At 47.5% G+C, this 13,547-nt stretch overlaps 2 protein-coding genes and 2 long non-coding RNA genes across 6 annotated transcripts in view; 1 reads left to right on the forward strand and 3 right to left on the reverse strand.

Annotated features, from left to right (window-relative positions):
• Positions 1 to 566: 566 nt before the first annotated feature.
• On the reverse strand, positions 567 to 2,539 carry LOC114427080 (uncharacterized). Its single transcript, XR_003669427.1, has 4 exons — positions 2,058 to 2,539; positions 1,115 to 1,972; positions 726 to 838; positions 567 to 622 (listed from the first exon to the last, which is right to left on the reverse strand). It is a non-coding gene; the product is annotated as an uncharacterized LOC114427080 (long non-coding RNA).
• A 1,943-nt stretch (positions 2,540 to 4,482) lies between these two features.
• Positions 4,483 to 5,904, reverse strand: LOC114427086 (uncharacterized). 2 transcript variants are annotated; one of them, XR_003669430.1, is made up of 3 exons: positions 5,666 to 5,904; positions 5,125 to 5,362; positions 4,483 to 4,541 (listed from the first exon to the last, which is right to left on the reverse strand). It is a non-coding gene; the product is annotated as an uncharacterized LOC114427086 (long non-coding RNA). The 2 variants fall into 2 exon arrangements; XR_003669428.1 differs by having other exon boundaries at positions 5,125 to 5,365.
• Positions 5,647 to 10,776, forward strand: LOC114426880 (rho GTPase-activating protein 8-like). The gene is made up of 13 exons (XM_028394548.1): positions 5,647 to 5,825; positions 6,288 to 6,416; positions 6,594 to 6,681; positions 6,750 to 6,881; positions 7,052 to 7,138; positions 7,215 to 7,313; positions 7,414 to 7,524; positions 7,607 to 7,680; positions 7,752 to 7,829; positions 7,950 to 8,078; positions 8,149 to 8,252; positions 8,329 to 8,549; positions 10,229 to 10,776. Exons 1-13 carry the CDS (start codon positions 5,786 to 5,788, stop codon positions 10,245 to 10,247), a joined length of 1,311 nt encoding a protein of 436 aa, XP_028250349.1. The 5' UTR covers positions 5,647 to 5,785; the 3' UTR covers positions 10,248 to 10,776.
• A 348-nt stretch (positions 10,777 to 11,124) lies between these two features.
• Positions 11,125 to 13,547, reverse strand: part of phf21b (PHD finger protein 21B) — a 65,399-nt gene continuing 62,976 nt past the window's right edge. Inside the window, exons 10-14 of one of the 2 annotated variants that reach the window (XM_028394360.1) lie at positions 13,390 to 13,412; positions 13,093 to 13,251; positions 12,733 to 12,799; positions 12,544 to 12,647; positions 11,125 to 12,463 (exon numbers count right to left, since the gene is read on the reverse strand). In XM_028394360.1, coding sequence (XP_028250161.1) covers positions 12,209 to 12,463; positions 12,544 to 12,647; positions 12,733 to 12,799; positions 13,093 to 13,251; positions 13,390 to 13,412 — 608 coding nt within the window. In that variant the 3' untranslated portion in view covers positions 11,125 to 12,208. Of the gene's footprint in view, positions 12,464 to 12,543; positions 12,648 to 12,732; positions 12,800 to 13,092; positions 13,413 to 13,547 lie in introns of both variants that reach the window. The other variant, XM_028394351.1, reaches the window with a different exon arrangement.

Raw genomic sequence — 13,547 nt, forward strand, 5'->3', positions numbered from 1 at the left:
AGGAGGAGCAGAGGGAAACAGATGAAATCTTACAATTGATATAGGATATGAGGCTTCAGAAAGAGGGAGAGAGAGAGAGAGCAGAGAAAGAATGGACAGACTTCAGCTCATTGGAGAGGATGGTGGACAGGCTGTGATTTTTTTGATGTTCTGTGTTGTTTTTAAATGGTTACTATATTAAATTGTTATTGTCTGTGTGTTCTTAAACTCTTCTAACCTTGTTACATTATGTGTTTCATTACCTATTTATAATTAAAGTAAACTTTAAAACTACTTCTCAGTGACAACAGTAAATAATTTATTTTTCTGTTATGTACAATATTTACAAAGATACAATTTGAACATTTCTAACTATTTACCAGTGGGCATTATGAAAATTTACAATTTATTATTTATAAAAGATCAGCAGAAAATACTATTTACAAAGAACATATATATATAAATGTTTGGCTGAGCAGGAGTCTCTGGTGGTGGTGCTGGACTGGATGATGCCACGTTGAAGACCTTGGAGTCCTCTGGCTGTGAGTGGGACATCATCTGGGGGTGGGGGGTGCCTGTCTCCACTGTCCACCACATCGTCCATCAGGGTTTGCAGAGCTGACAATTGGCGGCTGCCATGTTACTAAAAATGTTTTTAAAACAAGCAAAAACAATAATAATTACTTCAAGAGAGCGGTTTCCAAAGCAGCTTAAAATATGAATAGCTATAAAATATGTATACTCACCCTCCAAAGGTAATGATGGTCACTACACCCTCCTCCAGGACAGACAGCTGATCCTGCCAGGGAGCACCACTGGCTTCTCCAACCAGCAATAATTCTCTGGTGTAGTGACATACCTGAGGCACAAAGGTGAGGTGCAGCGTTGATGCTTAATGACAACATTAAAGCAGTGATTTCAGTCAGGGTTATTTGCAGGGTTCTTACACATTTAGCTATTTAATTTAAAGTATTAAAATTACAAACAGAACCCTGTATCAAGTCTTACAATTGAAAAAAAATATAGATTACATTTAATCATATTTGTCAATCTACTGGTTATATGGCTAGCGTTTGCTCAGTAACTGGTATATTAATTATGATTAATAATATGGGTTAAAGCAGCTTAACGTTACCTCCCCACTGCGCTCTCCCTGCCTGAAAAAAATGAGCCGTCACCGGTTTTGCTGCCGCTGGAGCCGCCTCTCGTCTTCCTCCAAGAACAAATAAATATAGACAACACAGCTACGGACACACAGAGACATTAGAGGTAAATATGATGATTTGTTTGTTGTTTGTTTGTGTGACTTCTCTGATTAACCCTCTGCCTGCTGCTGATTGTGTCGCCGTGAGGTCGGAAGTGTGAATGCTTACGTGACCTGAGTGATGGACGGATGAAGAAGGTGTGTGTGGATGTTTGAATCCTCCTCCTTCCTGATTGGCTGCTGTTTGATGATGTCACAGCGCTCAGTCTCAGAGTTTCAGGTTTATTTATAGCCTGGTGGACACGCTGAAAGGAGCAGGACTCGCAAAGTAAACAATGATGACAATGAAGTCACAGGGTTAAATCCACACAAGTTCCTCGCTGCTGTTTGTCAGACGACGATCAGCTGAACACATTTTGAGTGAGTGTGCTCCTCCCGCTGCTCCTGCGGCTCTTACAGTCCTCGCTCTCTTTGTACGTGAGGTGTCGAGTGTCTTCTTAAGCTCATCGGTATTCTCCATATTTAGGTCACATCCTCTCGTGTACTCGCCTCGTTTGCTTAATCACCTAATACCACTGAATGGATTTTACTGCATGTCCTGATGCTGCTTCAAACTCTGAAAGCCGGTCTCTGGTGTCCATCTTTATCGTCATGGACGCAGACAGTGGACGGCTGCTGCTGCTGATAAACAAAGACGTCCAGCCATGACACAAAACTGTCCACATGAGAACATGTCTTAGTCTCATGTTCCACGTGGAGCCCACACTGATGCTGCTTTCAGACCTGTGGCTGTAAATAAACATAAGCATGGTTAGCATCATGTCGTTTCATTGTTTCATGTCATAGTAACGTGAACACTTGTTGTTTTACACACAAACAAGCTGCAGTTCCTGCAGTGTCCACTGGAGGCTGAGTCACCCACACAGACCTGCAGGGTAAATGTGGAGCTTTCAGGAGCTGTTCACTGTCTGCAGGGGGCAGCAGTGAGAACCTAAAGCCACGCTATGCTAACACACAGGGGGGGTCTTCCAGCCCGCTGTGTCCTCTGACATCACTATCTCTTACCGCCTCTGCTCGACCGCCGCCTAAAAGACAAAACGGTTGGTGGTGGCTTTGTATATCAATGTGCTTGTGGGTAAATCTCTGCTCGCAGGATGTCCTGTGGAGCTCTGACAAGCCCAAAGAGACACCTCAAATCTGACAGAATCCAAATCCAGATCTATCCTCCAGGCAGCCTTCCAGGGATCCAGATCTGACCAGCCCTCAGACATCAGGGCTTATAAGATAAGATAAGATAAGATAAGATAAGATAAGATAAGATAAGATAAGATAAGATAAAACTTTATTAATCCCGAAGGAAATTCTTGTGCCAGAGGTATCAAGTTACATTAAATGCAGTTAAGTACAGAGTATAAGAGTATAAGTGTCACTATAATCCAAAATAAGAGTACAGAACGCAGTATGAGCACAATATATGATACATGGATACAAATATTGAGATGTAAGGTGCTAAGTAAACATAAATATAGACAAGTGGAGGGAATGACAGTGATGCCTGACATGATTATCTAGCGCTTCTCCCTACAGAAAGGGGAGGAGTTATACAGTCTGATGGCCACTGGCAGGAAGGACCTCCTGTGGCGTTCTGTGCTGCTCCTCGGTAGTCTCAGTCTAGCGCTGAATGTGCTCCTGTAGGACGGCAGTGTGTCGTGCAGGGGGTGAGACGTGTTGTTACGAATACTGAGGAGTTTCCTCAGTATCCTCCTCTCCGTCACCTCCACCACAGACTCCAGCTCCACTCCCAGTACTGAGCCAGCCTTCCTAATGAGCTTGTTGAGTCTGTTGGTGTCGGCCGTCTTCATCCTGCTGCCCCAGCACACTACAGCGTAGAAGATGACGCTGGAGACCACCGAGTGGTAAAACATCTGCAGCATGGTCTGGCAGACGTTAAAGGATTTGAGTCTTCTCAGTAGATACAGGCGACTCTGTCCCTTCCTGTATATTGCCTCTGCGTTTGTGGACCAGTCCAGTTTGTGGTCAATGTGGACACCCAGGTATTTGTAGCTGTCCACAATGTCCACGTTGGTACCCTTGATGCTGACCGGGTTTGGGAGTGTCTGGTGCTTCCTGAAGTCCACCACCAGCTCTTTTGTCTTTGTGACATTCAGCTGCAGGTGGTTCTGTCCGCACCACTCCACAAAGCTGTCCACCACACTCATATACTCCGCCTCCCGACCTCTGCTGGTACAGCCCACAATGGCAGAGTCTACCGAGAACTTCTGCAGGTGGCAGGACTGTGAGCAGTGTCTGAAGTCCGATGTATAGAGTGTGAACAGGAATGGAGACAGTACTGTGCCCTGGGGTGCCCCCGTGCTGCTCACTATCATGTCCGAGACGGTGTTCCTCAGCCTCACAAATTGTGGTCGACCTGTAAGATAGTTAGTGATCCAGGTGACCAGTGGGGTCTCTACCTGCATGTCCAGGAGCTTCCTCTTCAAAAGGGCAGGCTGCACGGTGTTAAACGCAGTGGAAAAATCAAAGAACATGATTCTAACAGTGTTACCTGCCTCCTCCAAGTAGGTGTGTGCTCTGTGCAGCAGGTAGATGATGGCGTCCTCCACTCCAATACGGGGCTGGTAAGCAAACTGCAGGGGGTCCAGCGATGGTTCCACAACAGAGATGTTGAAACACAACAGGTGTTTCAGGACCAGCCTCTCCAGAGACTTCATCACATGTGAAGTCAGAGCAACTGGTCTGTAGTCGCTGTGTGTGCTTGGATGTTTGGTCTTGGGCACAGGAACAAGGCATGTTGTCTTCCACAGGGCAGGGACAGACATCAGGCTCAGACTCAGGGAGAAGATGTGCTGGAAGACCCCACACAGCGCAGTCCCTGAGTACTCTGGGGCTGAGTCCATCCGGGTCCTGCAGCTTTTCCCGGTCGTAGGCGACTGAACTCCCTCCTCACATCTTCTGTGGTGATGGTAACTGTGGACACAGAAGAGCAGAGAGAGAGATCTGATGGGGGAGGGGGACAGGGAGGCTGGGGGGTTGTTAATGGAAGGTGGAGTAAGGGGGGCAGGGTGATGTTATTGATTGGGAGGTGAGACTGGTTAGTATGGTTAGGGGGAGGGGGAGGAGGTACATTGTTTACGGTACGTTGTTTATATTATTATCCTCCTGTAGCTCTCCTTGCCCTCTCCAATCTTCTCCTTCACCTCTGCCTGGGCCCTCCTCATCTCCTCTCTGTCTCCACTCAAGATGGCTGTCTTCTTTCTGTTGAGTGATGCCTTGATGTCCTTTGTCACCCATGGTTTATTGTTTGGGAAGCAGCGTATTGACGTGGTGGGGATTAGAGAATCTGTACAAAAATTAACATATTCTGTGATACAGTCTGTGAGTGTGTCTACATCCTCACCATGAGCGTCACAGAACACATCCCAGTCAGTCACCTCAAAACATCCCTGCAGGGTCTCCAGGGCTTCCGGTGTCCACCTCCGTACAGTTTTGGTGGTCACCAGCTGCCGCTGTACTGCTGGTATATACTGGGGTTTGAGGTGGACTAGGCTATGGTCTGATCTGCCCAAGGGAGGGAGAGCTATGGAGCTGTAGGCCTCTTTAACATTAGCATACAGTAAATCTAGAGTTTTATTTTCTCTTGTTTTACAGTCCACAAACTGCTTGAAAGTGGGCAGAGTTGATTTCAGATTAACATGATTAAAATCACCAGAAATCGCTATGAAGGCTTTAGTGCTGGGTCTGAAGCCTCGCGGTCACAGTAAATCATACTTCAAACAGTAAACAAATAAAAACTGTGGAGAAACATTGTTTAGTTTGTGTTTCAAAGACCTGATAATATAATATATAACATAATAATAATAAACGTCAGATCAAATCTTTCACTGTGTTAAAATGTGTTTATATTGTTTCTGTTCCATACTCACTGATCCATACTGATCAGGAACTCATTCATGAACTCAGACAGAGGTTGCAGCAGTGTTGGTGTCATTAGTCTCGCTGCCAGCAGGTAGAGACACAGGTGTGTGTGTCCTTAATGAAAGACACGGTCCTCCATCCTGTATGTCTCTGTCTGATGTCCCTGTGAGGACAAACAGACCTCAGACGTCCTTCAGGTCCAACCTGATGCAGGTCTGTGCTCACAGTGTCCAGCAGGGGGCAGACCTGCTGGAGCAGGAAACAACAGAGTTTCCTCTCAGGACTGTAGACATTTAACTCCTTAAACATTAAAACAAACCGCTCTGTGACCACGTGTCTGAGTCTGGTTTCAGCGGGAGGTCATACTCTGGAGGATCAATTAGTAATAATCAGTCAGATCAGTCTGAGCTGCTTTGAGGCCGCTCGTTCTGTTTTACTGATTAAATCTCAACTTTCAGTAAAATAAACAGCCGCTGAGGGGTGTCATCACTGCGCATGCGCAGAGCAGCAGGCTGCGCTCTGTGCAGGAAGTTCGGAAAAACTTCATACCTGTTCAGTTCCGCGTGTGTGTGAGCGGCCTCTTAGGTGTTGTTGAAGCGCTAATCATGACGTCTTATTAGCGCGCGTGCTGGATTTCAGACTTTACAGCGCGAGCCTGTGTGATCGGAGATGTCCCGCGCGGCAGACCTGGAGCAGCTGGCAGAGATCGGTGAGTTTGATCAGATCAACATCAGACTACGGGTCAGTGCGGCGCGGATGTACGGAGGCCCGGAGGGGTCAAACTGCGCTGGCTGTAGTCAGGCTAGAACTGAGAGAAAGAGCTGTGGTACTACAGACTCCAAGTCCCAGCATGCACCGGGCTGATTAGAATCATCACGGTTAGGTTACATTTCTAAAAAAAAATAACCTGTTTTAGTGACGTCATATATATAGATTACAAATTAAGCTTCAATAAATGAACAAGAAGAAAGGAGACACATGAACACAGTGTGTGTGTCTGTGTGTGTCTCTGTGTGCGTCTCTGTGTGTATTTCCTGTTTGTTTCGGACTTCTTCGGAGGAGGACAAACTTCGTCTGTCGGCTCTTTTTGTCAGATAAACATCAAACGTGATGTCTGAGCGTCTCTGATGATTTAAGTGTTTATGTTAGCGGCCATGTTTCACTCTGACAGAGCTGCAGAGGGAGGAGGAGGATGAAGAGCAGCAGAGCGGCACAGGCGCTCCGTCAGCTCCGCCCAGCAGCTCAGACTCCTCCCATCCGTATTACGACGTGGCTCGACACGGAATCATCCAGGTGTCAGGTCAGATGATCTTTGGATATATTGATCAGAATCAATACAATCAATACATTATCATTACAATGTGTTTGTTATTTATTCCACCTGCTCCTCCTCCTCACCCTTCCGTCCTGTTGTCCTCTCCGACCTGTGATGGACATCACGTCTGTCGCTCTGATGTCTGTTGTTGTTTGTCTCCAGGAGACGATCACTACGGCAGGAAGCAGATCGTCTTCAGCAGCTGCTGCCTGCCGCCGTCACACCAGCTCAACCACCAACGCCTGCTTGAGTACATCCAGAGCTGCAGGCGGTGATGTCACAGTGACGTCACAGTGACACATCTCCCCTGTCTTCCAGGTACCTGAAGTTCACCTTGGACCAGTACGTGGAGATGGACTACATCCTGGTCTACTTCCACCACGGCCTGCGCAGCAGCAACAAGCCGTCTGTGAAGTGGTTACGAGAGGCGTACAGCGAGTTCGACAGGAAGTAGGTCCCCTGGTCTCTGTCCTGTTTGAGTCTTTGGGATGTCTGCACAGGTTTCAGGTGTTCAGAACACACTTACTAATGTGTTGGACCAGGTCCTTGACCTTCGGTCTCATGGTCATCTGTCCTGCGTTGCAACAAGCCGATGAGTGTTTTTGTGTTTTTGTGTTCAGGTACAAGAAGAACCTGAAGGCTCTGTACGTCGTCCACCCAACCAACTTCATCAAAATCCTCTGGAACATCTTCAAACCTCTGATCAGGTACACACACAACACACACACACAACACACACACACACACAACACACACACACTCACACTCACGCTTTTGTTTCAGCCACAAGTTCGGGAAGAAAGTGACGTATGTCAACTACCTGGCTGAGCTGAGAGAGCACCTGAACTACGAGCAGCTCCTCATCCCCACAGACGTCCTCAGGTCAGACACACACAGAGACACACACACAGTCAGACAGACAGACACACAGTCAGACAGAGAAACACACACACCGTGTTTCTGACGTGTTCTCCTTCTTTAGACATGATGAAAAGCTGCGGGTGGCTCAGACTGGTGGACCCCCTCCCTCTGTGAAGACCCCCCCACCCCGGCCCCCCCTGCCCACTCAGCAGTTTGGCGTCAGTCTGCAGTAGTGAGTTGACTGTTCACACATTTCAACCTGATCAATGAGGCGATCGGTTACCAGTCGATCAATGACGGCTGTTTCCTGACAGCATCAGAGAGAAGAACAGAGGGGCCGTCATCCCTCCTGTGATGTCACAGACCATCACCTACCTGAGGGAGCAGGGTCAGTGGTCAGCTGACCTGTGTGTGTGTGTGTGTGTGTGTCACTGATCAGCTGACAGCTGTGTGTTTCAGGTCTGAGGACGGAGGGGCTGTTCAGGCGCTCGGCTCGGGTTCAGCTCATCAAAGACGTCCAGAAGCTCTATAACCTGGGTGAGCGGGGTCTCCTACCTCTGATCGCAGGGGCCTTGTTACTCTCAGCATCAAAGTGTGGAGCCTAATACACGTGTGTGTGTCTGACTTTATAAATAAAGTTTATTACACGTCTCTCAGGTAAATCCGTGAACTACGAGGAGTTCGGAGACGTCCATGTCGCCGCGGTGATCCTGAAGACGTTCCTCAGGGAGCTGCCCGAGCCGCTGCTCACCTTCAGAGTCTACAGCCAGGTGCAGGAGCTCCTCAGTGAGTGCCGCGGCATCACGTATTGATCTGAAGTGCTGATCAGACTGATTGATTGTGTCCTGCTGTGCAGGTATGGAGAGCAGCCTGTGGGTCAGCAGGTGTAAACAGATCATCGAGAGTCTCCCTGAACACAACCTGACCGTCACAACGTACCTGCTGAGCTTCCTGCACACGGTGCGCACACACAGACACACAGACAGACACACTCTGATTCATGTCATGTGATTTTGTCCATCCCTGCGTCCCTCAGGTGTCCCAGCAGAGCCTGATCAATAAGATGAGTGCGTCTAACCTGGCCTGTGTGTTCGGGGTGAACCTGCTGTGGCCTCGTCACGGCTCCGTCTCTCTGAGCGCGCTCACGCCCATCAACATCCTCACGGAGGTCCTCATCGAGCACTTCCACACCGTCTTCGCCTCCTGCGGCCTGCCGCCTCAGGAGACACGCTCAGAGGAGCAGTGTGAGGTGCAAAGGTGTGTGTGAGTTCTGTTGCAGTGGGACTGATCCTAACATTTAATCAATGAGTTTTAAAATGATTAAAATGTACAATAACAAATATTTGTTTCTTGATGTTACAAGAGGCTGGATCATAAACGTCAATCAGCTGATTTATTGAAACAGGAAGTCTTATCATTTAAATGTAAAGAATTAAAATCTTTGTCAAGTAAATAAAATGACGATCAGAAACTGTTCAGAAACCTTAAATGCACTCTGAGGATCATTTAGCAGTCAGCTGTACGGTGGTCCTTGAACGCATCATGTTAAACACCTTTTTATTCTTCATGTCTGAGTTCACTCCAACAACACGATGCCCTCCTCAGTAGGAAGCCATGATGGACTTGGGTGTGAGCAGCAGTCACATGACCCCCACTCAGACAGTGATTGGCTGATCTTTCTGAATGAGAAGGAAACTCTCTGCAGTCTGCCTGTTCTGGAATATTCTTTATTAATGATCCATTTTTTTGTAAGAACTTGGTACAAAAAGTGAGACTACTCTTTAACCATTGACCACCGTCCATCATCCATCTTGAATGCATCATAAAGAAGAACTACATTGGCATATTGAAGACAAACACTTTCCTATACACACTATCCACTGGACAGTCCCCTCACCATGACAAAGGAAACACTTCTACTTCATTCCATCTACACGTCCTGTCGCCCCCTGTGGGAAAATAAAACACAGAGCGCTGCGAGCTGAAGTCAGGATGGCAAACGATAGAAAACCCCGAACGTCCTGTTCGCTTCTTTTTTTTTTGCTCCTCGTTAAAAGAATATAAAAATGTTGTCACTTCTTTTGTTCGTGTCGTGTAGTAAAATAGATCTGTTTAAGCACTGCACAGTTTCTCCCGGAGAAGAGTTGTAGAAACAGATGGAGAGGTGAGAAGGGGGGGTCGACGGGTGAAGCGAGAGCGCGGCGGACACCGATACGGCCGCAGCTCGCCAGCGAGGACTGGATATGCATCACATGGCACATTCGTTCCATCTGATGATGATGTATTCTTCAATGAAGGCAGGTCGGCCCGGTGCATATGTGCTTGCAGGTCATGTGACCTGAAGTCAACCTTTGACACGTGCGCTGTTGCCCCCTGATCTATGATGAACACTGCCGCTGCTCGAGTTACAGTCGCTGCATCACACGGCCGACCTCAGAGGGATGGACCGGATCTGATCCTGATCAGAGGACAGTCCAGAGCGGACCAATCAGATTCACGTAAGGACTGAGAACAACATGGAGTACAGTTTAAAATAAAGGTTAACAGTCCAGACCCCCACTCTGACCCTGACCTGGTCCCTGATCTGGTCTCTGACCTGACGGAGGTTTGATCTGAAGCATTTTGTTCGTGGTGACCTCATCATGATCAGCTGAGTTCTGTGCACCTCTCAGGCTTTTACTTTGAAAGGTTCAGCACAGACTGTTCTCTGCTTCTGTTTCTGTGCGATCAGGAACCACTTCCTGTCTCGGTCTTTGTGGGCCCACTTCAGGGTGAAAACCCGCACAGAGACTCTCTGACTTCAGAGTTGGTAGCAGCAGACCTCCGTCACTTTCCCTATGAGCACCTGAACGCAGCACCACCTCTGTGATCACTCTGTCTGACTCTCAGCTTCCTCTGAAAAGGTGTTTTGCTCTCTTTTGTTCATGTTGGTGCAGCGACAGAGTGCCGCAGTAAAACATGGACTACACCTACGGACAGGAACACGGAACCTCTCTGGACCAGCAGGAAGACTAGAGAGACAAATGGACGGAGCAGGACGGACGGCGGGTGGCGCGGGTCCTGCGGTCCGCCGACAGTTTGACGGAGCGGTCCCTGGACGGTGACGTGGGTGTGAGGCAGTGTTCATCTGTCGTCAACAGGCTCCTTTAAATACACCAGTAAACAGAAAGCACTACAGACATCAGCGATGAGCCCAGTACGAAAACAAAGATGGTTTTTGGCATATTTTTTTATACTGGATTTTAAAAGGGGGGGCTGAAGGGGTGCGTCAAATGACCAAACACTCTGGTCCCTGTTGGTTCCAAAGACTGACAGGAAAACAAGAAAATAACCAAAAACACTAAATCACCTGGAAGGATTTACACTGATCTGTTTCTGTCAGGTTAGTTAACAGGTTAGCTAAGGCCCCGTTCACACTGGAGACAAGTCAATCCAGCTAGAGTAGGATTGAATCCAGATAGCCTTTAAGCTGGATACGTTCAGACCTATTTTCAAATCTAGCTATCACACAGGTGTGTCCACACTCAATCTGGCTTGTTTGTTGTCCTCCAAACTGCTAGGTGGGGCCTAGTAATATGCAGAGTCTGTTCAGGCCGTGGTAGGACCGCGTGTGCACATGCGTCGTGCGTTTTTTTTTGTCCCGTGTCATTCGTTCCTTAATTTCTTAGTTCCTTTTTCGGTTTAAAAAGCACTTTATTCCTTTGTAGCCCTGTGAAAAATAAACTCGGGGCAAAGCTGTCATAGTCCGGTGGTTGTTTAAATACGGCTTTTGTACGTGACCAGGACACTGTCCCTGTGAACCGGAAGTATCACGTCGCTAGCGGGATTTGATAGCTGCATTTGCGTTCAGACCTGAGCCAGATGTAAGCCAATCCGGCTAGATCCACCTCCAAGAGGTGGACTGGCATCCTGAATCCTGCTCTAGCCGGATTGATTTCCCCAGTGTGAACAGGTTAGCTAACAGGTTAGCATGGAGCTTCTATCATTAAACACATTTTGCTGTTTAAAATGATCATTAAGTTAGCATTGGTTAGCTCCTGCACACACACGTCTGATAAGGTGTGGAGCCGTGTCACACTACATCCTTTGTATCCTTGGCTAACTGCTAACATGCTAAAGCACGTTCAGTTTGCACAGGTCAAAGTTAAACTTCTGTGTTTTATATATAATGTAGAATTTGCTAGTGAGTCTGTTGAGCTGTGGTTTTCTCTTGTCGCTGCCACAGTTTGGAGTGTTCAGGGACTCGTTTAGGGACTTCAGACGTGTGACTCCAGTTAAACCAAAAGAAAAACCTGCGATGATGATGATGATAATAATACAACATATGTACAATGATCCCCTCCAATACATTTATCAACGGGCATCAGCATGAAAATACTAAAATCTCCACTAGAAATGCTAAGTTCTGTACTTTCATCTTAAATACTTTTTTCTTTGACTCTATTAATACTGAAAAAAAGTTATTCTCTGTTCGTTTGAAGGCTCGTATGCGTTTACATACACGATGAAAACGTTTCCTGAATTTTTATGGCAAAAACATTGTTCATAGGAGACTGAGAACAAACACCTACTCAGATATATCAATGTACAGTCCGTCCATCGACCAGAACTACCGCTAACTCTACTGTTCTCTCTCACAATAATTATACCTGTTTAAAAAAGGGAAATATCTTTTGTGTCCCGCCACAGCGCGGTCTCCTAACTTTGTGTAATAAATACATTAAGGCCAAGAATGTTGATAATAAATACAAAATAAAAAAAGAAATCTCGTAAGCACTGTAGGTGTTGGGTTTTTAAAAAATACTTGAATCGAGTGGAGGCTCGTTTTTTTTCCTCAGTTTTTTTTCATTAGATATTCAGAAGAAAGAAATCATCCTCACGGCCCTCCAGCTGTCCGGGTGGAGCAGGGGGCGGGGCTAGTTGTTGACGTCGTCCTGGCTGTGGCTTGTCTGCAGGGGCGTAGCCGAAGGGCCCGGGGCGGCAGTGGTGGTGCTGGTGGTTTTGATCCAGGACTGGGAGAGCAGGGAGGCGGCGATGGTGGCGGTGGTCGTCACGGTGACCTGGATGAGCTGCTCACGTTGTATCAGCCTGATTAGAGCTTTGAGGCGTTCGAGGGACGCCTGCGTGTCCTTCTGCTGCCCCAGCAGCCGCTCCCTCAAGTCTATGCATTGCTGCAGATTCAGACGCTAACAGTTAGCTTTACTGCAGCTCAGCTGTGTGTGTGTGTGTGTGTGTGTTCGTGTGCGCTTACTTCGAGTGTCTTGTTGAGCTTCTTGTCCTGCTCCTCCAGGAGAGCGCACTCTTTCTTCAGCTCGTTGTTTCTTCTGAGCAGCCGTCGCTTCTCCTCCTGCCTCACTGCTCACACACACACACACACACTCTCCATCAGTACACACATGAACACACACTTCCTGTTTATTTAGCGTGTGCTGTGTCTTACCTGTCTTGTGTGTGACATAGGACTGAACAAAGTTTTGTGGCCATGACATGTTTTCCTTGTTCAGAACCTGCAGACCAAAACAGATGAGTTTAGCTAATTTGAAGCTAGCTGTTGTTTCGTACAGAGCCAGGCTAGCTCTTTCTGTCTGTATGCTATGCTAAGATTGCATAGCAGCTAACATTTGCTCGTAACCTCCAAGTGTTGTTTTTATGTCTTCTGTACAGAGCCTAGCAAGCTTTTCTCTCCTCGTTCCAGTGTTAGCTAAAAGCTAGGCTAACACATTTTAGCACCAGACTCAGATTACTTCCTCATCTTTAAGCGGTGGATGTAATAAACGTGTCTTTTAGCCTCCTATCGTACCTTCTTCTGACACTTGGGGCAGTACCACGGCCCTCTGGGCGGGGTTTTGAGCGGCGGGTGGAGGCAGTCGGGATGGAAGGCTCGCGGGCAGTTGTGGCAGGGCTGCAGCTCGCCGTCCTCCTTACAGATGGCACAGTGGTCGTCATGCTCCAAGTCCTCCTGTTGTAACATGAAGCTCTCATCAGAGATGATCCACGAAGCACAAACATCTTTAAAGCTCCAGAATTCAGACGGAGGAACTCTGAAGCTGTTAAAGACGCGCCACAGTGGCATGATGTCATGAGTCATGTGACCTACCTTCCAGCAGAAATCCTCAGAGTCTAGCGTGTGGATGGAAGCAGAGCAGAGGTTAGCAGCATGTTAGAGGTGAAGATATGCAGGAGGTCACACAGAGACTCTCTGATGGAGGATACTGGATGCTTGTGTGTTACCTTCTTATTTATGCTAAGCTAACC

The sequence above is a fragment of the Parambassis ranga genome, chromosome 2 (assembly GCF_900634625.1).
Source record: "Parambassis ranga chromosome 2, fParRan2.1, whole genome shotgun sequence".
Classification (NCBI taxonomy): Eukaryota; Metazoa; Chordata; class Actinopteri; family Ambassidae; genus Parambassis; species Parambassis ranga.

Coding starts and splice junctions, on each gene's coding strand:
- LOC114426880 (XM_028394548.1), top strand. CDS start 5,786: ATGTCCCGCGCGGCAGACCTGGAGCAGCTGGCAGAGATCG. Junction 6,682..6,749: donor AACCACCAACGCCTGCTTGA/GTACATCCAGAG, acceptor CCTGTCTTCCAG/GTACCTGAAGTTCACCTTGG. Junction 7,681..7,751: donor CACCTACCTGAGGGAGCAGG/GTCAGTGGTCAG, acceptor TGTGTGTTTCAG/GTCTGAGGACGGAGGGGCTG.